The sequence below is a fragment of the Bombina bombina genome, chromosome 8 (genome assembly GCF_027579735.1).
Source record: "Bombina bombina isolate aBomBom1 chromosome 8, aBomBom1.pri, whole genome shotgun sequence".
NCBI lineage: Eukaryota > Metazoa > Chordata > Amphibia > Anura > Bombinatoridae > Bombina > Bombina bombina.
Genome location: NC_069506.1, coordinates 234,304,137 through 234,328,282, shown reverse-complemented (window position 1 = coordinate 234,328,282; position 24,146 = coordinate 234,304,137). Strand labels below are relative to the sequence as shown.

Sequence of the window (24,146 nt, the reverse complement as noted above, 5' to 3'; positions counted from 1 at the left end):
CTGCATGAAGATGAAAGAGGCCGCCCGGGATGAAGAATTCTTGCCGCCCGGATGAAGACTTCTTGCGGTGTAATTCTTTTTTTATTTTTAATAATGTGTTGTTTTTTTCATAATTTAATGTTTTTATTTTTTGTAACTTAGAGTTTATTTTTTTTGTAATTTAATCATTTGTAATAAGGTTAAATAGTAGATTTAAATAATTTTGAGTAGGGTTAGGTTTTTTCATATGTTATTAGTTAATTGAATTGGTACTTTAATTTAAGTGTAGTATAATAGTTTAGGGTAGGTTAATTAATAGTTTAAAAATAGTTTCTTTTAATTCTACAGGTAGGTTTAAATTTATTTTAAGATAGGGATGTGGTCATTTTAATTAAAGTTAGCGGCTTGTTAGGTTTAGCTTAAAGGGACAAGTCTACACCAGAATTTTTATTGTTTAAAAAGATAGATAATTCCTTTATTACCTATTCCCCAGTTTTGCATAACCAACACAGTTTTATTAATGCACTTTTTACCCTCTGTGATTACCTTGTATTTATGCCCTCTGTCCGACTGCCCCTTATCTCAGTGCTTTTGACAGACATGCAGTTTAGCCATTCAGTGCAGACTTCTAAATAACTCCACGGAAGTGAGCACAATGTTATCGATATGACACACATGAACGAGTACTAACAGTGAAAAACATTAAAAATGCTTTGAGCTAAGAGGCGGTTTTTCAACGGTTTAGAAATCAGTTGATCCTACCTAGGATTAGCTTTTCCAAAATTACCACAGCAAATTTAATGATAAAAGTCAATTGGAAAGTTGTTTAAAATTGCATGCAATATCTGAATTATGAAATTTAAATTTTGACTAGACTGTCCCCTTTAATTTAGTTTATGGCGATGTGGAGGGCTGGCGGGTTTAGGGTTATTAGGTTTAGTTAGTGGTAGTGATTGTGGGAGGCCAGAGGTTTAGGGGTTAATAAGTTTATTTAGTGGCAGCGTATCTGTGTTGGATTGAGACCGCGGGATTGTATGTTACGTCACAGATTTCAACTTTTACCGGTCTGTAGGCTTTGATAACTAGGTCGGATTCAAGCTCAACACAATTGCGCTGCAGAATTCCAGCGTATTTGCGGTTGACGGCTTGATAAATATCCCACTTTATCTTTTATTATTTTTTAACTTCATTTGTGCATGGTCTATTGGTTCCTCTCACAGCCACACAAGGGAAGGCAAAGGGGTAGCTTTTCCATTGATGTGGCTGATAGGAGACAACTGCTCTGGCTGCAGTCAGTTGTCCATGCATACTAGACTTTTGCTGGGAGGGTTGTCATGTGCCAGTAGAACATAAGTTATGTCAGACATTATCTTCAGTAAAGACAGTGGCTACATCGAAAATGTATAAGTGTTACTTTTGCAAGGAAGCAAATAAGTTTTTGTTTTAAAATAATCTGTTGGAAACACCATGTGTCTTAGTCTATGATATACACCAGTGATGGCCAGCAATCCTAACACATGGGGGCCACAGGTCAATATTTTGAAAGTCTTAAGGGTCACATGCAAATGTATGAGTATTAAAGTAACAAATAATATATTTCCTAGAAAAATGTCCAGAGGCACAGATTCAGAGTTAGGTAAGGTTTTTATGATGCATTCTGTATGCTGTTTACCCCTCCAAATAGTTTTCCTGAGTGGCGTCCACCTTATTTTTTCATAAATCTCTAAAGCACCCCAGGGGCTACAAAACTAATGCAGAGGGCTGCATGTGGCCCATGAAACAGTTGTTCATCATTGATATACAGTACACCTTTGTTATTGTCAGCACAGAGATATAGCAGTCATGAATTAGCCCCAGAGGTTAGGGTGAGGTAAATATAGCACTCTATCACACTGATTATTAAAGTAGTTCAGGAAACAGTAATCTGTTTAGGCAAAGATTGGTAATAAAAAATAACTCCTGTGAGTAGTAGGAAGACGTCAGTGGAATATGTATACATCAGATCTTCAAAGGTAGTTATACTTGCTGCATCCAACAGTAGTGAATGAACAGACATGCAAGGCCAGAATATCCTGGTCAGCAACTAAGCAGATATCAAGAGAGTAGTCAGGCAAGCAAAGGTTGGCAACAATAAGCAATGCCCAGGTACAAAGGATAATCCAGTAGGGTAGTCAGACAAGCAGTGGTCAGCAACTTTAGTTATTTAGGAGTATGGTCTGGCAGACAAAGTTGGCAACTTACAGGCAAAATGTCCACACAAGGAGAATCCAGAAGAATGGTCAGAGAGGTAGAAGAGTCCCAGAAAGGGTAAATAGAGAAGCCAGAATGAATCAAATGGGCTATGAGAAAAGGAAACGCCCAACGTCATCAGAAGTGGCCGAGTAGAGAGGTAGCTAGTGTCACATTGCTAAGCAACATGGCACTCTCAACATACGACGGCCACTTCCAAATGCGGTGAAACTGTGGCATGACAGTTACATTAGAGGGAAACGTCCAGACAATACAAGATTCATATATTTAGAAATAAAAACTTATTTTGCTGTTGTTATAAATTGTCTGCTTCTTACTTTCCTATTTAAAGCATGCACTATATTACATTTACTGTGCATCTTTTTTATTTCTTGTAGCCAAATAAATCTTTTGATTATCATGTCCCTTTAAATGTTTGTATAAAATTTAATGCATAGAGTACATGAACATATTCTATTGCTATGAAACATTTCATTTAGATAGATATCGTTTTATTTAATATTTTAACAGTAATACAAAATAATCTGCTACTATATTCTATGTTTTATTAGCTCTGTAACAATGATAGGATTAGGGAGTAACTGTTTAAATTCTTTATTTTGTTTTTTTTACCGTTTCAGAAATGTCACAGAAACGTCACTTAATTACACACCTTAAAAACCAGAATTCTTTCTTTTCCTCTTCTTTTACAATGTCCCTCCCATATAAGGAAAGGTATAATATACACAACTAAAAATGATCATGCATTCTTTGAAGAGCGAGCTTCTAAGGCCCTGCACTAACCATTACTTCCATGGCGTGTGTGTTCTACTTTGTAACTCTATCTTTAGTTCTCTTTAAAGGTAAGTTTATCAAATATTTATGGATCTAAGTGTATGGCTGGAGAGGATTTTAGTTAATTATGCTTTATTCAAGTGCTGGTCTTGGAACTAAAGGGTTAGTGTCAAGAGTTAAAGATGATTTTTTGCTATTGTTTGCAATTGCTTTTATTCTGGCTTTAGAAGATCTTTAGAAGATCACCCAGATAAATCACCCAAAATAATAGGGATAATACTAAAGTATTGTTAAAGCAGAGGGAATATAATGCTAGAGTCAGATAAACCCCAACATTTAAATAGATATTAAAGTTTTTTTTTTTTTTTGTTCTTTAAAATGTGTTGAGATTTATTTTTTTAGTAAAACTTTTAGTTTGAATGCAAGTGAAGCTGTATTAATGTCACTAATAGAGTTGTGATAACTAGCATCACTAATAGAGTTGTGATAAACTAGGGGTCACTAATAGAGTTGTGATAACTAGGGTCACTAATAGAGTTGTGATAACTAGCGTCACTAATAGAGTTGTGATAACTAGCATCACTAATAGAGTTGTGATAACTAGGGTCACTAATAGAGTTGTGATAACTAGCGTCACTTAATAGCGTTGTGATAACTAAGCATCACTAATAGAGTTGTGATAACTAGGGTCACTAATAGAGTTGTGATAACTATGGTCACTAATAGAGGTTGTGATAACTATGGTCACTAATAGAGTTGTGATAAACTAGCATAATTAATAGAGTTGTGATAACTAGCGTCACTAATAGAGTTGTGATAACTAGGGTCCACTAATAGAGTTGTGATAACTAGCGTCACTAATAGAGTTGTGATAACTAGCATCACTAATAGAGTTGTGATAACTAGCGTCACTAATAGAGTTGTGATAAACTAGTGTCACTAATAGAGTTGTGATAACTAGCGTCACTAATAGAGTTGTGATAACTAGCGTCACTAATAGAGTTGTGATAACTAGGGTCACTAATAGAGTTGTGATAAATAGCATCACTAATACAGTTGTGATAACTAGCATCACTAATAGAGTTGTGATAACTAGCGTCACTAATAGAGTTGTGATAAACTAGCGTCCACTAATAGAGTTGTGATAACTAAGCATCACTTAATAGAGTTGTGATAACTAGCATCACTAATAGAGTTGTGATAACTAGCGTCACTAATAGAGTTGTGATAACTAGTGTCACTTATAGAGTTGTGATAAACTAGGCATCACTAATAGAATTTGTGCTAACTAGCGTCACTAATAGAGTTGTGATAACTAGCCGTCACTAATAGAGTTGTGATAACTAGCGTCAACTAATAAAGTTGTGATAACCTAGCGTCACTAATAGAGTTGTGATAACTAGCGTCACTAATAGAGTTGTGATAACTAGCATCACTAATAGAATTGTGATAAACTAGGGTCACTAATAGAGTTGTGATAACTAGCGTCACTAATAGAATTGTGATAACTAGAGTCACTAATAGAGTTGTGATAACTAGGGTCACTTACGGCTAGATTGGAGTTTTGTCGGTAACGACCCAAAAAGCTAACGCTGGCTTTTTTTCTGGCCGCACCATAAAAAATAACTCTGGTATTGAGAGTCCACATAAAGGCTGCGTTAGGCTCCAAAAAAGGAGCGTAGAGCATATTTAACGCAGCTTCAACTCTCGATACCAGAGTTGCTTACGCAAGCGGCCAGCCTCAAAAACGTGCTCGTGCACGATTCCCCCATAGGAAACAATGGGGCTGTTTGAGCTGAAAAAAACCTAACACCTGCAAAAAAGCCGCGTTCAGCTCCAAACGCAGCCCCATTGTTTGCTTTGCGGAAACCACTTCCTACATCTGCCAACCTAACACTCTAAAATGTACCCCGAGTCTAAACACCCCTAACCTTACACTTATTAACCCCTAATCTGCCCCGCCCCACGCTATCGCTGACCCCTGTATATTATTTTTAACCCCTAATCTGCCGCTCAGTAAACCGCCGCTACTTACATTATCCCTATGTACCCCTAATCTCTGCCCCTAACACCGCCGACCCCTATATTATATTTATTAATCCCTAATCTGCCCCCCACAACGTCGCCTCCACCTGCCTACACTTATTAAACCCTAATCTGCCGACCGGACCGCACCGCTATCATAATAAAGTTATTAACCCCTAATCCGCCTCACTAACCCTATAATAAATAGTATTAACCCCTAATCTGCCCTCCCTAACATCACCGACACCTAACTTCAAGTATTAACCCCTAATCTGCCGACTGGAGCTCACCGCTATTCTAATAAATGGATTAACCCCTAAAGCTATGTCTAACCCTAACACTAACAAACCCCCTAAATTAAATATAATTTTAATCTAACGAAATTAATTAACTCTTATTAAATAAATTATTCCTATTTAAAGATAAATACTTACCTGTAAAATAAATCCTAATATAGCTACAATATAAATTATAATTATATTATAGCTATTTTAGGATTAATATTTATTTTACAGGTAACTTTGTATTTATTTTAACCAGGTACAATAGCTATTAAATAGTTAAGAACTATTTAATAGCTAAAATAGTTAAAATAATTACAAAATTGCCTGTAAAATAAATCCTAATCTAAGTTACAATTAAACCTACCACTACACGATCAATAAATTAATTAAATAAATACCTATAATTATCTACAATTAAACCTAACACTACACTATCAATAAATAAATTAAATACAATACCTACAAATAACTACAATGAAATAAACTATCTAAAGTACAAAAATAAAAAAGAACTAAGTTACAAAAAATAAAAAAATATTTACAAACATAAGAAAAATATTACAACAATTTTAAACTAATTACACCTACTCTAAGCCCCCTAATAAATAACAAAGCCCCCCAAAATAAAAAAATGCCCTACCCTATTCTAAATTACTAAAGTTCAAAGTCCTTTTACCTTACCAGCCCTGAACAGGGCTCTTTGCGGGGCATGCCCAAGAAGTTCAGCTCTTTTGCCTGTAAAAAAAACATACAATACCCCCCCAACATTACAACCCACCACCCACATACCCCAAATCTAACCCAACCCCCCTTAAATAAACCTAACACTAAGCCCCTGAAGATCTTCCTACCTTATCTTCACCATACCAGGTTCACCGATCGATCCAGAAGAGCTCCTCCGATGTCCTGATCCAAGCCCAAGCGGGGGGCTGAAGAGGTCCATGATCCGGCTGAAGTCATCATCCAAGCGGGAGCTGAAGAGGTCCATGATCCGGCTGAAGTGTTCATCCAAGCGGGGCAGAAGAGGTCCTCCATCCGATTGAAGTCCTTCATCCAAGCGGGATCTTCTATCGTCATCCATCCGGATCGGAGCGGCAGGATCCTGAAGACCTCCGATGCGGAACATCCATCCTGGCCGACGACTGAACGACGAATGACGGTTCCTTTAAATGACGTCATCCAAGATGGCGTCCCTCGAATTCCGATTGGCTGATAGGATTCTATCAGGCCAATTGGAATTAAGGGTAGGAATATTCTGATTGGCCGATGGAATCAGCCAATCAGAATCAAGTTCAATCCGATTGGCTGATTGGATCAGCCAATCGGATTGAACTTGATTCTGATTGGCTGATTCCATCAGCCAATCAGAATATTCCTATCTTAATTCCGATTGGCTGATAGAATCCTATCAGCCAATCGGAATTCGAGGGACGCCATCTTGGATGACGTCATTTAAAGGAACCGTCATTCGTCGTTCAGGTCGTCGGCCAGGATGGATGTTCCGCGTCGGAGGTCTTCAGGATCCTGCCGCTCCGATCCGGATGGATGACGATAGAAGATCCCGCTTGGATGAAGACTTCAATCGGATGGAAGACCTCTTCTGCTCCGCTTGGATGAAGACTTCAGCTGGATCATGGACCTCTTCAGCTCCCGCTTGGATGATGACTTCAGCTGGATCATGGACCTCTTCAGCCCCCCGCTTGGGCTTGGATCAGGACATTGGAGGAGCTCTTCTGGAATCGATCGGTGAACCTGGTATGGTGAAGATAAGGTAGAAGATCTTCAGGGGCTTAGTGTTAGGTTTATTTAAGGGGGATTTGGGTTAGATTAGGGGTATGTGGGTGGTGGGGTTGTAATGTTTGGGGGGGTATTGTATGTTTTTTTTTTTACAGGCAAAAGAGCTGAACTTCTTGGGGCATGCCCCGCAAATGGCCCTGTTTCAGGGCTGGTAAGGTAAAAGAGCTTTGAACTTTAGTAATTTAGAATAGGGTAGGGCATTTTTTATTTTGGGGGGCTTTGTTATTTTATTAGGGGGCTTAGAGTAGGTGTAATTAGTTTAAAATTGTTGTAATATTTTTCTTATGTTTGTAAATATTTTTTTATTTTTTGTAACTTAGTTCTTTTTTATTTTTTGTACTTTAGTTAGTTTATTTAATTGTATTCATTTGTAGATATTGTATTTAATTTATTTATTGATAGTGTAGTGTTAGGTTTAATTGTAGATAGTTATAGGTATTTTATTTAATTAATTTATTGATCGTGTAGTGGTAAGTTTAATTGTAACTTAGGTTAGGATTTATTTTACAGGTAATTTTGTAATTATTTTAACTATTTTAGCTATTAAATAGTTCTTAACTATTTAATAGCTATTGTACCTGGTTAAAATAAATACAAAGTTACCTGTAAAATAAATATTAATCCTAAAATAGCTATAATATAATTATAATTTATATTGTAGCTATATTAGGATTTATTTTACAGGTAAGTATTTATCTTTAAATAGGAATAATTTATTTAATAAAAGTTAATTAATTTCGTTAGATTAAAATTATATTTAATTTAGGGGGGTGTTAGTGTTAGGGTTAGACTTAGCTTTAAGGGTTAATACATTTATTAGAATAGCGGTGAGCTCCAGTCGGCAGATTAGGGGTTAATGTTTGAAGTTAGGTGTCGGCGATGTTAGGGAGGGCAGATTAGGGGTTAATACTATTTATTATAGGGTTAGTGAGGCAGATTAGGGGTTAATAACTTTATAATAATAGCGGTGCGGTCCACTCGGGCAGATTAGGGGTTAATAAGTGTAGGCAGGTGGAGGCGACGTTGAGGGGGGCAGATTAGGGGATAATAAATATAATATAGGGGTCGGTGGTGTTAGGGGCAGCAGATTAGGGGTACATAAGTATAACGTAGGTGGCGGCGCTTTGCGGTCGGCAGATTAGGGGTTAATTATTGTAGGTAGCTGGCGGCGACGTTGTGGGGGGCAGGTTAGGGGTTAATAAATATAATATAGGGGGTCGGCGGTGTTAGGGGCAGCAGATTAGGGGTACATAGCTATAATGTAGGTGGCGGCTCTTTGCGGTCAGCAGATTAGGGGTTAATAAGTGTAGGTAGCTGGCTGCGACGTTGTGGGGGGCAGGTTAGGGGTTAATAAATATAATATAGGGGTCGGCGGTGTTAGGGGCAGCAGATTAGGGGTACATAAGTATAACGTAGGTGGCGGTCGGCAGATTAGGGGTTAAAAAAATTAAATAGAGTGGCGGCAATGTGTGGGGGCCTCGGTTTAGGGGTACATAGGTAGTTTATGGGTGTTAGTGTACTTTAGAGTACAGTAGTTAAGAGCTTTATGAACCGGCGTTAGCCCAGAAAGCTCTTAACTACTGACTTTTTTTCTGCGGCTGGAGTTTTGTTGTTAGATTTGTAACGCTCACTTCAGACACGACTCTAAATACCGGAGTTAGAAAAATCCCATTAAAAAGATAGGATACGCAATTGACGTAAGGGGATCTGCGGTATGGAAAAGTCGCGGCTGAAAAGTGAGCGTTAGACCCTTTTTTGAGTGACTCCAAATACCGGAGGTAGCCTAAAACCAGCGTTAGGAGCCTCTAACGCTGGTTTTCACGGCTACCGCCCAACTCTAAATCTAGCTGTAATAGAGTTGTGATAACTAGTGTCCCTAATAGAGTTGTGATAACTAGTGTCCCTAATAGAGTTGTGATAACTAGCATCACTAATAGAATTGTGATAACTAGGGTCACTAATAGAGTTGTGATAACTAGCGTCACTAATTGAGTTGTGATAACTAGCATCACTAATAGAATTGTGATAACTAGGGTCACTAATAGAGTTGTGATAACTAGCGTCACTAATAGAGTTGTGATAACTAGCATCACTAATAGAGTTGTGATAACTAGCATCACTAATAGAGTTGTGATAACTAGCATCACTAATATAATTGTGATAACTAGCGTCACTAATTGGGTTTGTGATAACTAGCCAGTGAATTATCTATTCTTATCAATGAATAGTAACAAACATGCCTTTTGATTGGTCTTATAATAAATGTAATCCTTTTTTTCTTTTAATTAAAATAAATAAATAAATACATCTAAAAAAATGCTGCTACTCTTTTCCATGCACAATAGAAACATTTTTCAGTTTAACCACTTGGGTGAAAAGGACAAAAGCAGAAATCCACTATTTTACCTGTTTTCTATTATAGTTTCCTACCCTTATTTAGAAAAACAAACAAACTGATGATCAGTAGGACAGGTCCCAACCTTCACCTTTTCTCCCATAATTACTTGCATCGTAAGACAATAATTATCCCCTAATTTGTTCTTTAGATTTATATTTTGAGACAAGAACCCCTCTCCCCTTCTAACAAAAACTGCAATTTGCAGATGCAAGTGATCATCATTTTTAAACAAAAAATCTCAACCCCCGTCACCATTTTTTTCTCAAATTGCACGATCACAAACCCACGGCAGCAGACAAGTTACGCAGGTAGAGATTTCACAACGTGCACATTTTTTTACTCCATAGACTAAGATAGAACTGACATCTGCAGTCGATATCACAAAGGCAGCACATGGACTTACGCGCACAGAATGTATATATTTTTCAGCTCGCCACATATAGGCAGGTGCAGCAACCCGTGCACACAGTAAAAAAGCAGCATAATTCCCTGGAAGGCTTAACAAGCACCTAACGCATGCACACTCAATACATTTCAGCTGTACATATCAAACAGTTAAACCATTCTTGGCCACTTAATTAATTAAACCAGGATCCGCCCTCTGCAAGTATGTCACACCAATCACAACCTCTCACCTGCAGCCTTAAAACACCTGACAGACAATGTACACCCTGATTACCCACCATGTTACCTTTGCAGTTGGTTTACATGTTGGTTTATTAATTTCTTTCAGTTTTGATTCTTACGTGTGAATTCAACGTAAAAAACCCCTCTTTATTTTTAATGTACACATGCAATATACTGGTGTAAATTACTAGTTTTGCATATTTTTTAACCTTGCCAGTTTGACCTATTTAAGCCAGTATATCATATATCTGATGTGCGAGGTGAACTTACGAGCGACGTGGGTTTCAGTAGTTGCACTGAAAATTATGCAACATATGTGATGGTGCCCCTGATGTTTCTGTAGATGGTGTGCTCCATAAAATATCCCCTTGAATTACTAGCAAACAGGAAGCACCCTGACCCCAGTGTACTTCCTAATTGCTTGTGAAACCATCCCACACTTGGGGATACCAGGAATAGTGGACGGGGGGGGGGGCACTGGGGTACCCAGAATTAAGAGAAAACTCTGTATCATCCTTGTATTATGATATGAAAGTAAACTGTTTTTGGTCTCATGCTAACCTGACGGGCGCAAAAAGCCAAAGTTAGAATATTGAGTGTGTGTTCACATATTCACCCATAGAAGTAAATGGAGAAAAAAAGTAAAAAAAAAAACTTCACTATCGACAAAACCTGATCATATTTTCTTTTGTGTACTAACTAGACATGTGCAATTCGTTTCAGATCGATAAGGAAATTCGGAAAATTCTGAGATTTGGATCGATTCGAATTTCCAAATTAAAATAGCGCCGAATCTACCGAATGAATCCGAATTAGTTCGGATTTATTTGGTAAATTCGGATGGCCATGGATTACACTAGTATTGTACAGTATATTAGGTTATATCACTCTGCTATGAGTTACACCTAATATACAGTAGATAATACTAGTCTAATACACAGCATATCCCACCTAACACATACCGAAATTCCGAATTTCCGAACCGAACCAAATTGAACCGAATTCAGCCGAATTTATTCGAATTCGAATGAATCCTAAACGAATCCGAAACAAATTCATTTGAATTTTTACGACTTTGAATCGATCCGAACCGAAATTCGAAAAAATCAGAATCGATCCGAACCGAAACAAATGTTTCGATCATGCACAAATCTAGTACTAACCAGACATGCAAATAAGAATATTTCACATTCCAATGTTCTTCACATAAAATAATATGTTCTATTTATTCATAAATACATATTTTCACATATATCTGATGTTTTTTGGTACAATATATATCTATACCTATATCTATAAATGATTATATATAGATATATATATATATATATATATATATACAGATAAATATAGGAATATCTATTGAGAAATACTTAGAACATACTGTATTCTGCTATGTGTAGAACATTGGAATGTGATGTATTTACAATTTATACAGTTAAAACCTTTATTAAATATTAACCCCTTAATGACCGCAGCACTTTTCCATTTTCTGTCCGTTTGGGACCAAGGCTATTTTTACATTTCTGCGGTGTTTGTGTTTAGCTGTAATTTTCCTCTTACTCATTTACTGTACCCACACATATTATATACCGTTTTTCTCGCCATTAAATGGACTTTCTAAAGATACCATTATTTTCATCATATCTTATAATTTACTATAAAAAAAATTATAAAATATGAGGAAAAAATTGAAAAAAACACACTTTTTTAACTTTGACCCTCAAAATCTCCTACACTTCAACAACTACCAAAAAACTCCCATGCTAAATAGTTTCTAAATTTTGTCCTGAGTTTAGAAATACTCAATGTTTACATGTTCTTTGCTTTTTTTGCAAGTTATAGGGCAATAAGTACAAGTAGCACTTTGCTATTTCCAAAAAAATTTTAAAAAAATTAGCGATAGTTACATTGGAACACTGATATCTGTCAGGAATCCCTGATTAACCCTTCACATATATATATTTTTAAAAGAACACAACCTAAGGTATTAAACATGGAGTATTTTGACTCTTTCCATGCAACTATTTTACCACCAATCTATGCCAAAGTTTGAAAAAAAAAAAAAAAAATGGTGATTTTTTGACAAAATAGCAATTCAAGAATACATTTACTGAGAACGTTAAGGGTTACTGCCAAATAACACCCCAATATGTCTTCAGCAGCATCTCCTGAGTACAGTGATACCACCCATGTATAGGTCTGTTGGGTTCTCTGGGGGCTAAAAGGCCTTATTTTTAGGGGGCGCATTCCAGTTTTTTAATTTGGAATTTTCACATCTGTCGTCATGCACCCATGTCCTATTTGGGACATTTCTGAAGCCGGACAATGCAAATTACCCCCATCAAACCATATATTTTTAAAAAGTAGACACCCTAGGGTATTTCAAATGCTGGTATTTTAACACTTTGCATGCACTAATTCAACCACCAGTCTTTGTCAAACTTTTGGGTAGTCATTTTGGTGTGTTATTTTTCACACGCATTGTACTTTAGGCATGGATTCTCAGTTCCTGTTATATGTTACTGAGCAAAAAACACCTCAATATGTGTTCAACAACAACTTCTGAGTACAGTGATACCCCCCATGTATAGGTGTGTCGGGTTCTCTGGGGGCTAAAAGGCCTTAATTTTAGGGGGCGCATTCCAGTTTTTCAACTTGGAATTTTCATATCTGTCATCATGCACCCATGTCCTATTTGGGACATTTCTGAAGCCGGCCAATGCAAATTACCCCCATCAAACCATATATTTTTGAAAAGTAGACATCCTAGGGTATTTCAAATGCTGGTATTTTAACACTTTCCATGCACTAATTCAACCACTAGTCTTTGTCAACTTTTAGGTAGTCATTTTTTTGCATTATTTTTTCACACACATTGTACTTTAGCATATATTCTCAGTCCCTGTTATGTGTTACTGCCAAAAAAAACCTCAATATGTATTCAACAACATCTCCTGAGTACAGTGATACCCCCCATGTATAGGTGTGTCGGGTTCTCTGGGGGCTAAAAGGCCTTAATTTTAGGGGGCGCATTCCAGTTTTTCAACTTGGAATTTTCACATCTGTCATCATGCACCCATGTCCTATTTGGGACATTTCTGAAGCCGGCCAATGTAATTTACCCCCATCAAACCATATATTTTTGAAAAGTAGACACCCTAGGGTATTTCAAATGCTGGTATTTTAACACTTTCCATGCACTAATTCAACCACTAGTCTTTGTCAAACTTTTAGGTAGTCATTTTTTTGCATTATTTTTCACACACATTGTACTTTAGGCATATATTCTCAGTCCCTGTTATGTGTTACTGCCAAAAAAAACCTCAATATGTATTCAACAACATCTCCTGAGTACAGTGATACCCCCCATGTATAGGTGTGTCGGGTTCTCTGGGGGCTAAAAGGCCTTAATTTTAGGGGGCGCATTCCAGTTTTTCAACTTGGAATTTTCACATCTGTCATCATGCACCCATGTCCTATTTGGGACATTTCTGAAGCCAGCCAATGTAAATTTACCCCCATCAAACCATATATTTTTGAAAAGTAGACACCCTAGGGTATTGCCAAATGCTGGTATTTTAACACTTTCCATGCACTAATTCAACCACTAGTCTTTGTCAAACTTTTAGGTAGTCATTTTTTTGCATTATTTTTCACACACATTGTACTTTAGGCATATATTCTCAGTCCCTGTTATGTGTTACTGCCAAAAAAAACCTCAATATGTATTCAACAACATCTCCTGAGTACAGTGATACCCCCCATGTATAGGTGTGTCGGGTTCTCTGGGGGCTAAAAGGCCTTAATTTTAGGGGGCGCATTCCAGTTTTTCAACTTGGAATTTTCACATCTGTCATCATGCACCCATGTCCTATTTGGGACATTTCTGAAGCCGGCCAATGTAAATTACCCCCATCAAACCATATATTTTTGAAAAGTAGACACCCTAGGGTATTTCAAATGCTGGTATTTTTAACACTTTCCATGCACTAATTCAACCACTAGTCTTTGTCAAACTTTTAGGTAGTCATTTTTTTTGCATTATTTTTCACACACATTGTACTTTAGGCATATATTCTCAGTCCCTGTTATGTGTTACTGCCAAAAAAAACCTCAATATGTATTCAACAACATCTCCTGAGTACAGTGATACCCCCCATGTATAGGTGTGTCGGGTCTCTGGGGGCTAAAAGGCCTTAATTTTAGGGGGCGCATTCCAGTTTTTCAACTTGGAATTTTCACATCTGTCATCATGCACCCATGTCCTATTTGGGACATTTCTGAAGCCGGCCAATGTAAATTACCCCCATCAAACCATATATTTTTGAAAAGTAGACACCCTAGGGTATTTCAAATGCTGGTATTTTAACACTTTCCATGCACTAATTCAACCACTAGTCTTTGTCAAACTTTTAGGTAGTCATTTTTTTGCATTATTTTTCACACACATTGTACTTTAGGCATATATTCTCAGTCCCTGTTATGTGTTACTGCCAAAAAAAACCTCAATATGTATTCAACAACATCTCCTGAGTACCAGTGATACCCCCCATGTATAGGTGTGTCGGGTTCTCTGGGGGCTAAAAGGCCTTAATTTTAGGGGGCGCATTCCAGTTTTTCAACTTGGAATTTTCACATCTGTCATCATGCACCCATGTCCTATTTGGGACATTTCTGAAGCCGGCCAATGTAAATTACCCCCATCAAACCATATATTTTTGAAAAGTAGACACCCTAGGGTATTTCAAATGCTGGTATTTTAACACTTTCCATGCACTAATTCAACCACTAGTCTTTGTCAAACTTTTAGGTAGTCATTTTTTTGCATTATTTTTTCACACACATTGTACTTTAGGCATATATTCTCAGTCCCTGTTATGTGTTACAGCCAAAAAAAACCTCAATATGTATTCAAAAACATCTCCTGAGTACAGTGATACCACCCATGTATAGGTGTGTTGGGTTCTCTGGGGGCTAAAAGGCCTTATTTTTAGGGGGCGCATTCCAGTTTTTCAACTTGGAATTTTCACATCCCATGCACCCATGTCCTATGTAGGACATTTCTGAAGCCGGCCAATGTAATTTACCCCCATCAAACCATATATTTTTGAAAAGTAGACACCCTAGGGTATTTCAAAATGCTGGTATTTTAACACTTTCCATGCACTAATTCTTTGTCAAACTATTAGGCAGTCATTTTTTGTGTGTTATTTTTCACACACATTGTACTTTAGACATGAATTCTCAGCTCCTGTTATGTGTTACTGCCAAAGAAGACCCCAATATGTGTTCACCAACATCTCCTGAGTACAGTGATATCACCTATGCATAAGTTTCTTGGCTTGTTCGGGGGGTGTAATGCCAAATGTCCAACATGCGTTTGTGATTTTTTTTTCACATTTAACATATTTTCTTTGCCTATTGTCTTTTTGGGGGTATTTTAACATACCCCAATTTATTTGTTTCCATGAATGTGCATATTTTTGAAATGTTGACACCCCAAGGTATTGTATATGGTGTGCTTTGATGCATTTGAAGTAACTGTTTTAGCTAAAAAAATTGGAGAAAGTGTATGGTGGCATTTTTTTCAATTTTCATTTTTACACACACATTGCTTTTTGACTATGATTTAGGAGAGACTGTTGTAAGTTAGTGCAAAAAAAATACTTCAGGTTGTTTTCTGCTAGGCACCCTGAGTACACCTATGCCCCCCATGCATAGGTTTGCCAGGATTTTGGGAAGGTTATGTTACAATTTTATGACTTGTGATTTTAGTTATTAAGTGAGAGTATTTCTTCTGATAGGCCTATCTTTAGTTTGGGGCCTATTGTAAAACCCCACTTTTATTTATTGCCATGAATGTGCATATTTTTGAAATGTTGACACCCCAAGGTATTGTATATGGTGTGCTTTGATGCATTTGAAGTAACTGTTTTAGCTAAAAAAATTGGAGAAAGTGTATGGTGGCATTTTTTCAATTTTCATTTTTACACACACATTGCTTTTTGACTATGATTTAGGAGAGACTGTTGTAAGTTAGTGCAAAAAAATACTACAGGTTGTTTTCTGCTAGGCACCCTGAGTACACCTATGTCCCCATGCATAGGTTTGACAGGGGTTTTTGTAAAAAAAAAAAAAAGAACAGCCCCATTTTAGAAAAAAAAATATATTAGTGAAATGTAAAAATCTGGCACATTAAAAGTAAAAAAATAACAAAAAATTTAACAGTAAACATAACAAAAAAAAAATAACAGCAAATTTATTTATTTTTTAAAAATTGACCATTGTATGGTACCGCTTGAAGCAGTCCCCAATGCAGAGTCCAGGCTGTCCAGGGCAATCAGGACAGTGATATACAGTGTCCCTTCTCTGCCCCCTCTTGGTACAGACTCTGCATTTTTTTTGTGGTCTCTGCTTTGCGGCAGTAGGGGGGATTTTAAAAATAAAATGAGTAGCCCCAACTCTGCTCTCTCCATCACCGCCCGGGGAGCAGGTGCATCATGGTACAAAATCCCCGAAATGATCTGGAGCTGAAATTGTAAAAAAGTCAGTTTCATTCCGGGGTTTGCTTTTTTGAACAACAAAAAAGCGTTGTGGGTTGCAATCTGCATTAGGTAAATTGCAACCTTTTTGTACCAGGCCCTTGTCTTCCGCATAATTAGGTAGGGCTGCAGCAGCTGATCTGCCAGATCAACCCCACCCATATGCCGGTTATAAGATTTGATGCACACTGGCTTCCTTATGATCTCAGCTCTGCCACGTACAGAGACCGCCACCGTCCTCTCTGTGTGGATGGTGGTAAGAAGGTATACATCCTTCTTGTCTCTGTACTTCAGTGCCAACAGCTCCTCTTGGCGCAGAGCAGAGGTCTCCCCCCCTTCGTAGCCGGGTGCGTACAAGTTGTCCTGGGAAACCTTTGCGGTTCTTTTTAATAGTACCGCAAGCTACTGTATCAAAGCAATACAGTAGCTTGAACAAAAGGACACTTGTATAAAAATTGTCTAAGTACAAGTGATACCCTTTGTTCATTAGGGGTAATATCAGGTCCCAGACAATCTTGCCAGTGGTTCCCATATGTTCTGGGCAACCTGGAGGGTCAAGGTGGCTATCCTTTCCCTCATACACCCGGAAGGCCTGAGTATACCCAGTCTCGCTCTCACAGAGCTTATACACCTTTACCCCATACCTGGAGCGCTTGGAAGGAATATACTGCTTGAATCCCAGCCTTCCCTTATACTTCATCAGGGATTCATCAACGCATATATTCCTTCCAGGTGTATAAGCCTCTGCAAACCTGGCAGAAAAGTGGGTAATTAGGGGGCGGATTTTATACAGCCTGTCAAATTGGGGATGCTCCCTAGGGGGGCACAGGCTGTTGTCGCTGAAGTGCATGAAATGAAGAATCATTTCATATCTCTGCCTCGACATACTCTGGGAGAAAATGGGGGTAGAGCAGATGGGGCTACTGCTCCAGTAGGAGCGAACGGAGGGTTTCTTTATGATGCCCATCAGCATAGTCAATGCCCAGAATTTTTTAAATTCTGGCACATTGATGGGGGCCCATTGCTGCTTTGCCAAATATGTTTCAGGCTTTGCAGCACGGTACTGATGGGCATATAAATTAGTTTGGGCGACAATGTTCCCCAATACATCATCACCCAGAAACACCTCCAGAAACTGTTGGGGGCTAAAACCTGCCACATCTATATTTATGCCAGCATTTGCTGTGAAGGGTGGGATATCTGGCCTCTGGAGATGAGGCGTTACCCACTCTTCAGCGGCAATGGCAGCAACATGCCTCCTTCTAGCAGGGGGGCTGGCAGGGGGGCTAGCAGGGGGGCTGGCAGGGGGGCTAGCAGCCACAGATACATCACTATCAGTTGAGACTGCATCTAATGATGTATCTGAGCATATGGCAGGGTCAAAATTGGGGTCTGAGTCAGACATAGAGGCATCTGACTCTGACGCAAGGATGGCATACGCCTCCTCAACACTATATCTTTTCTGTGACATTTTTGTATCTGTCACAGAAAACCAAAATTAATTAATTAACTAAATGGCCTTTGGGTTTTTTTTAAAAAAAGTACAGCTATGCTAATGCCAGTGATTTATAGCGATCACTGGCAAGCTAGGGGTTAAATACTCTTTAAATTAAATTAACTAAATGGCCTTTGGGTTTTTTTTAAAAAAAGTACAGCTATGCTAATGCCAGTGATTTATAGCGATCACTGGCAAGCTAGGGGTTAAATACTCTTTAAATCAAATTAAATTAGCTAAATGGCTCTGAAAGGAGCGTTTAGGTTTTTAAAAAATTACAACAACAAAATTAACCCCTAAAAAAATGCACAGACAGCAAAAATGTAGAGCTATGCTAATGCCAGTGATTTATAGCGATCACTGGCAAGCTAGGGGTTAAATACTCTTTAAATTAAATTAAATTAGCTAAATGGCTCTGAAAGGAGCCTTTGGTTTTTTAAAAAATTACAACAACACAAATTAACCCCTAAAAAAATTCACAGACAGCAAAAAAGTACAGCTATGCTAATGCCAGTGATGTATAGCGATCACTGGCAAGCTAGGGGTTAAATACTATTTAAATTAAATTAAATTAGCTAAATGGCTCTGAAAGGAGCATTTAGGTTTTTAAAAAATTACAACAACAAAAATTAACCCCTAAAAAATGCACAGACAGCAAAAAATTACAGCTATGCTAATGCCAGTGATGTATAGCGATCACTGGCAAGCTAGGGGTTAAATAGTCTTTAAATTAAATTAAATTAGCTAAATGGCTCTGAAAGGAGCCTTTGAGTTTTTAAAAAAAAATACAACAACAAAAATTAACCCCTAAAAAAATGCACAGACAGCAAAAAAAAGTGCAGCTGTGCTACTGCCAGTGATTTATAGTGATCACTGGCAAGCTAGGGGTTAATGGCTCTGAAAAGAGCCTTTGGATTTTAAATTTTTTAACAAATAAAAGAAATAAATCTCTCTCTGCTAAAATACAGGTCTCTCTCTTTCTCCAACAAAATGGCAAGTGAGGAGAGGGAGGGAGATCCACACTGATCAGAGTCAATATTTACAAATATTGACATGATCAGACAAATGGGGTATTTTATTATTATTTTTTTTTGTTTCTAAGAAGGCTCAGATTGGGTGACCCTAGCTTGCCCCTATGGTGAGACAGGCTAGGGACACCCCCAGATGCCCCATGATGCACCGGGCATCGCCATTTTGGAAGCCTCATGGGGGAGGGGGGGGGGCGCTATATGTGGGGCTTTTTAATATTATATAATATTTTTTTTTTTTAATTTTTAATTTTATTTATATACTAACTAAGTGCCTCGACCCACCGAGGCACTTAGCACACTAGCAGAGCATCGGAAGCGTGTCCGATCGCTTCCGATGCTCTGCTGCACTGCCGGGCTCCACGTGGAGCAAAACCGGAAGTGATCACTCAAGGGGGAGTGATCGCTCCGGTCCCGGCACTCCGTAACAGCACTGCAGGGATGCCCAGACATCGAGGCATCCCTGCAGTACTGTAATAGTGCCTGGAAGCGATCTTGATCGCTTCCAGCACTCACTTTAGCCGAGGACGTGCAGGGTACGTCGTCAGGCGTTAACTGCCTTTTTTTTTCAGACGTACCCTGCACGTCCTCGGTCACTAAGGGGTTAATATTGCATAAATATGCTTTTACATGTTTTTCATCTACTTATCTGCAAAGGGCTCGAATGCACTTATATATATAAATATCTACATATGTGTACATACTGTATGTATATATTTATGTGTATTTATGTCTGTAAATACATATACACACATATAAATACATAAATATATATGTATACATACACATACAGACATAACTATACCTTGTAATGTATTTTTAATGTATTTTGTAACTATACTTTGTGATGTATTTTTAATGTATTTTGAGCAACATTTTTGTTTTGCAAAACAGTTAACCAGAGCTCGGAAGTTGCGGTAATCATTCTGGCGTAAATGGCATTTGCACTCAAGTGATCTAATTTGCTTTCAACTTGTAATACCAGCAGTAAGCCTGACAAACACAAAAACACCTGTTATAAACCCCTTACTTGCGAGCATACGTTTGTGCTCCATTGTGTGTAAATCTGTAAAAAAAATGCCAAACTGTAAAGCTTACTTGATGTATCATGCAAAGAACAAGGGGATATGGGAACGCGCTGTAAAAAACAGCATATGAGAGGTAAAGAACTTTATAAGGAATATAGATTACACAAGCTTATAATAAAAGTTTATAAATGTATTAATAAATATTTGTATTACAATAAGCGATGCCGGCATCTGATACAGAGTAAAATAGTACAATAAAAATAGGATAAGAATCAACATATAATGTAAAACATCAGTGTGTAATGATGTAAGTACAATATAAAGAGAGAGTGATGTGAACTAGTATCACATCACGCCCTTAGGGGGCGCTTCCTTGTTATACGTGAACACAACAGAGATGAGAAATCCTAGTGGATATTTCTTGAAACGTGATCATACAAAAATTTACTAAAATATGATTACTGCAATAATCAGATGGCAATAACAAATGCAAAAAAATATAATACAAGGATGTATGAATAAAAAGAAATTCAAATAAAACACAATCCCCAAAAAACCTATAAAATATAAAAGTCTATAAATCCTTGGTGATCCAAACGTGGAGGCAGCACTCTGTCAAAGGATGGCAATCCTGGTATAGAAGATCTGAAAAAGAGTAGAACACAGAGGCGCCAACATGGCCTAATATCGCCAGTAAAATTGAAAACAGCAACACAGATGAGTAAGATACTCACAAACAGAGAGCACCCAGCTGGTGCATGTGTAGCAGGCTGAAACTTTGCAGTGGTCCAGCACACTGTGTCCTTAACACCAAGGCAATTAGATATCCTCATTAAGCCCAGATATCAGATACCTAGATGAGCAAGAGAAAACAAACCAACATGGCCAAATATCATCTGAGCAAGGATAATTGGACCAAAAGTGTTTAAACTTACAAGATAATCTGCACCTCAAGGTGCAAATTCAGCAAACTGGAACCATAATGTCGCCCAGTAGACTACTGCAAAGGCAATCCTCAGCAAATCCCAGGAACGGATATGTAGTTTTCACATAAAGTGATGAACCACACAATAGCAAGTGTATAAAATATTTAAAAAAAAATTATCAATACAGCGACGCGTTTCTCAGCCTACTCAGGGCTGTTTCATCAGGCTATGAACAAACATTATGATACACTTGCTATTTAACAGATAATCTCTAACAGAGGAAACTATTGTAATTGGTTGAACAATTAACAATTAACACACCACACCCATAGCACATCTCATTAGTGTGGTTGCTTAGTAACAGTTGTATACACATAAGGGTCATGTGATATCAGGCATATATTAACTCATTCATATAAGACAATAAAAAATGGCAACATATGTGAACTATAGTTAGCTCATAACATTCTAATAATCCCCATATTGGACATAAATCCAACTTCATTAAAAACATTTTTCAAAATAGTTAATGGCTAAAAAACAGCTGAAAAACAATAATGAAAGAAATTTTAGAAATTAAAATTGCATATTTGTTGCAGATTAAAAAGCATCTATTGTACCATCAGTAATCGCTAATAATATAAACATCCTATATATCTATGTGTATGATAGGTATATAAACCTGATAAGATCAACTTGTATGCTAACCCTATTCCTATCAATTTTGGAAAAAGAGTTTCATTGGTATTTACTTGTAGTTTTTGTGCGTGATTGTGTGCGATCTTGTGTTGGCATTGTTTACTTGCTCCAAAATTATAAACTAATCGATACTGATTTAGGGAGATACAAAATGACTTAATGTTCATTAAAATATCACACTTGGCCTTGTTTTGTTGAGCAGCAGGACAACTGCATCGGCTGTGTGTGTATGAAATTACAGACTCGTGTCAGGAACTTAAGACTATAGTTGATACGTCTAAGTAACCAGGGAGTGTCAGGGAAACAGCCAATCTGTGATGTAATTTGATTAGTCAATCACGATGCTTGTGTTATAGGGCATGAAAAAAGGGTCCAATAGGATCATGTGTAAGAACATCCACAGTCAATTGACACGCCTCTCCCATTCAGAGAAGATAGACTGTATTGTATCGGCAGTAAATGTTTTACCTGCGTGTCTAACAATGCGCAGATAAACCGCGCCACCGCTTATTGCAGTGATAGACTGTCAAGCTGAATTGCTAGGGGTAAGGTCAGATATGCAGGCTTGATAAAAAATAATACAATATGACAGAATCTTTAAACCTGGAGTAGTGGGCCCATAGTGTCAGTTTATGGTAGAGTGATTTACTAATATATATATATATATATATATATATATATATATATATATATATATATATATATATATATATATATATATATAATTAATTAATTGAAAACCCGTGAAAAAGAGAATGGAAAAAGGGTATCAGTGAAAATATGTTAAAAATTAAAGGACATTGATATGACCATACATGTTATTTTCTAAATAGTGAAAAATTATACTATATAGTGTTTAAGTGCGTAATGCAATTTATCTTACTCATCTGTGTTGCTGTTTTCAATTTTACTGGTGATATTAGGCCATGTTGGCCCCTCTGTGTTCTACTCTTTAATGATGTAAGTAGCTGAAAAAATATATGTTGCAAAATAACACAATGTTAAAATTGAAACAGAGTCAATGTTACCGTCCTTAACACAATCAGGCCAGTGATTAGAGTGTTTGGTCCAGCTGTTTATATGAATGCAGGTATAACTTGGGTGATTCCTTCTGCATTCATATAAACAGCTGGACCAAACACTCTAATCACTGGCCTGATTGTGTTAAGGACGGTAACATTGACTCTGTTTCAATTTTAACATTGTGTTATTTTGCAACATATATTTTTTTCAGCTACTTACATCATTACACACTGATGTTTTACATTATATGTTGATTCTTATCCTATTTTTATTGTACTATTTTACTCTGTATCAGATGCCGGCATCGCTTATTGTAATACAAATATTTGTTAATACATTTATAAACTTTTATTATAAGCTTGTGTAATCTACATTCCTTATAAAGTTCTTTACCTCTCATATGCTGTTTTTTACAGCGCGTTCCCATATCCCCTTGTTCTTTGTATATTTTGGTTTGATGTTAGGAGGTGCACTTACCTTTTGAGATTTGAGCGTTGTATTTTATACCTACCCTGTTGTTTTGATGTATCAGGCACACTAACCTGAAGCACATTATACTGCTGTAAAAAAGTGGACAGTATTACTGTTCTGTTAGTGTGCACAGCTTCTATCCCAGGCTGTGAGAATACCTGAGCTCCAAGATGGCAGCCCCTGTACAATGAGGTGGAGCTTTAGGGGTAGATTTAACAAGCAGCGGATGCTGCAACCTACCTCTGAAGTTTCAGGTCCGCCTGAAACGTAAGTTAAGAAGCAGAGGTCGTAAGAAGAAGCAGACTGCAATCATTGCGATCGGATATGATCGGGATGATTGACACCCCCTGCTAGCAGCTGATTGGCCGTGAATATGCAGGGGGCGGCATTGCACAAGCATTGCACACAAATGCGTATGCTTTTGACATTTAGCAATGTCAGGCAGACATGATCCGCTACAGCGACATTTGTTAAATATACCCCTTAGTATCCGGCACCTTTAAAGGGACATGAAACCCAACATTTTTTCTTCCATGATTGAGACAGAGCATGTGATTTAAAACAACTTTCCAGTTTGCTTCTATTATCTAAATTGCTTCATTCTCTTGGTATCCTTAGATTAAAAGCATATCTAGATAGGAAGATGAGCAGCAATGCATTACTGGGAGGTAGCTGCTGATTTATGGCTGCACAAAAATGCTTCTTTTCATTGGTTCACCAGATGTCTTTAGATAGCTCCCAGTAGTGCATAGCTGCCCCTTCCAAAAAGGAAACCATGAGAATGAAGCATATTGGAT

General features: G+C 37.5%; 1 protein-coding gene across 1 annotated transcript in view; it reads left to right on the top strand.

Annotated features, from left to right (window-relative positions):
* Positions 1–2,918: 2,918 nt before the first annotated feature.
* LOC128639065 (phospholipase A2 inhibitor and Ly6/PLAUR domain-containing protein-like) overlaps positions 2,919–24,146 on the top strand; it is a 100,992-nt gene continuing 79,764 nt past the window's right edge. The window contains exon 1 of the mRNA XM_053691210.1: positions 2,919–3,071. Coding sequence (XP_053547185.1) covers positions 3,023–3,071 — 49 coding nt within the window. The 5' untranslated portion in view covers positions 2,919–3,022. The remainder of the gene's footprint in view (positions 3,072–24,146) is intronic.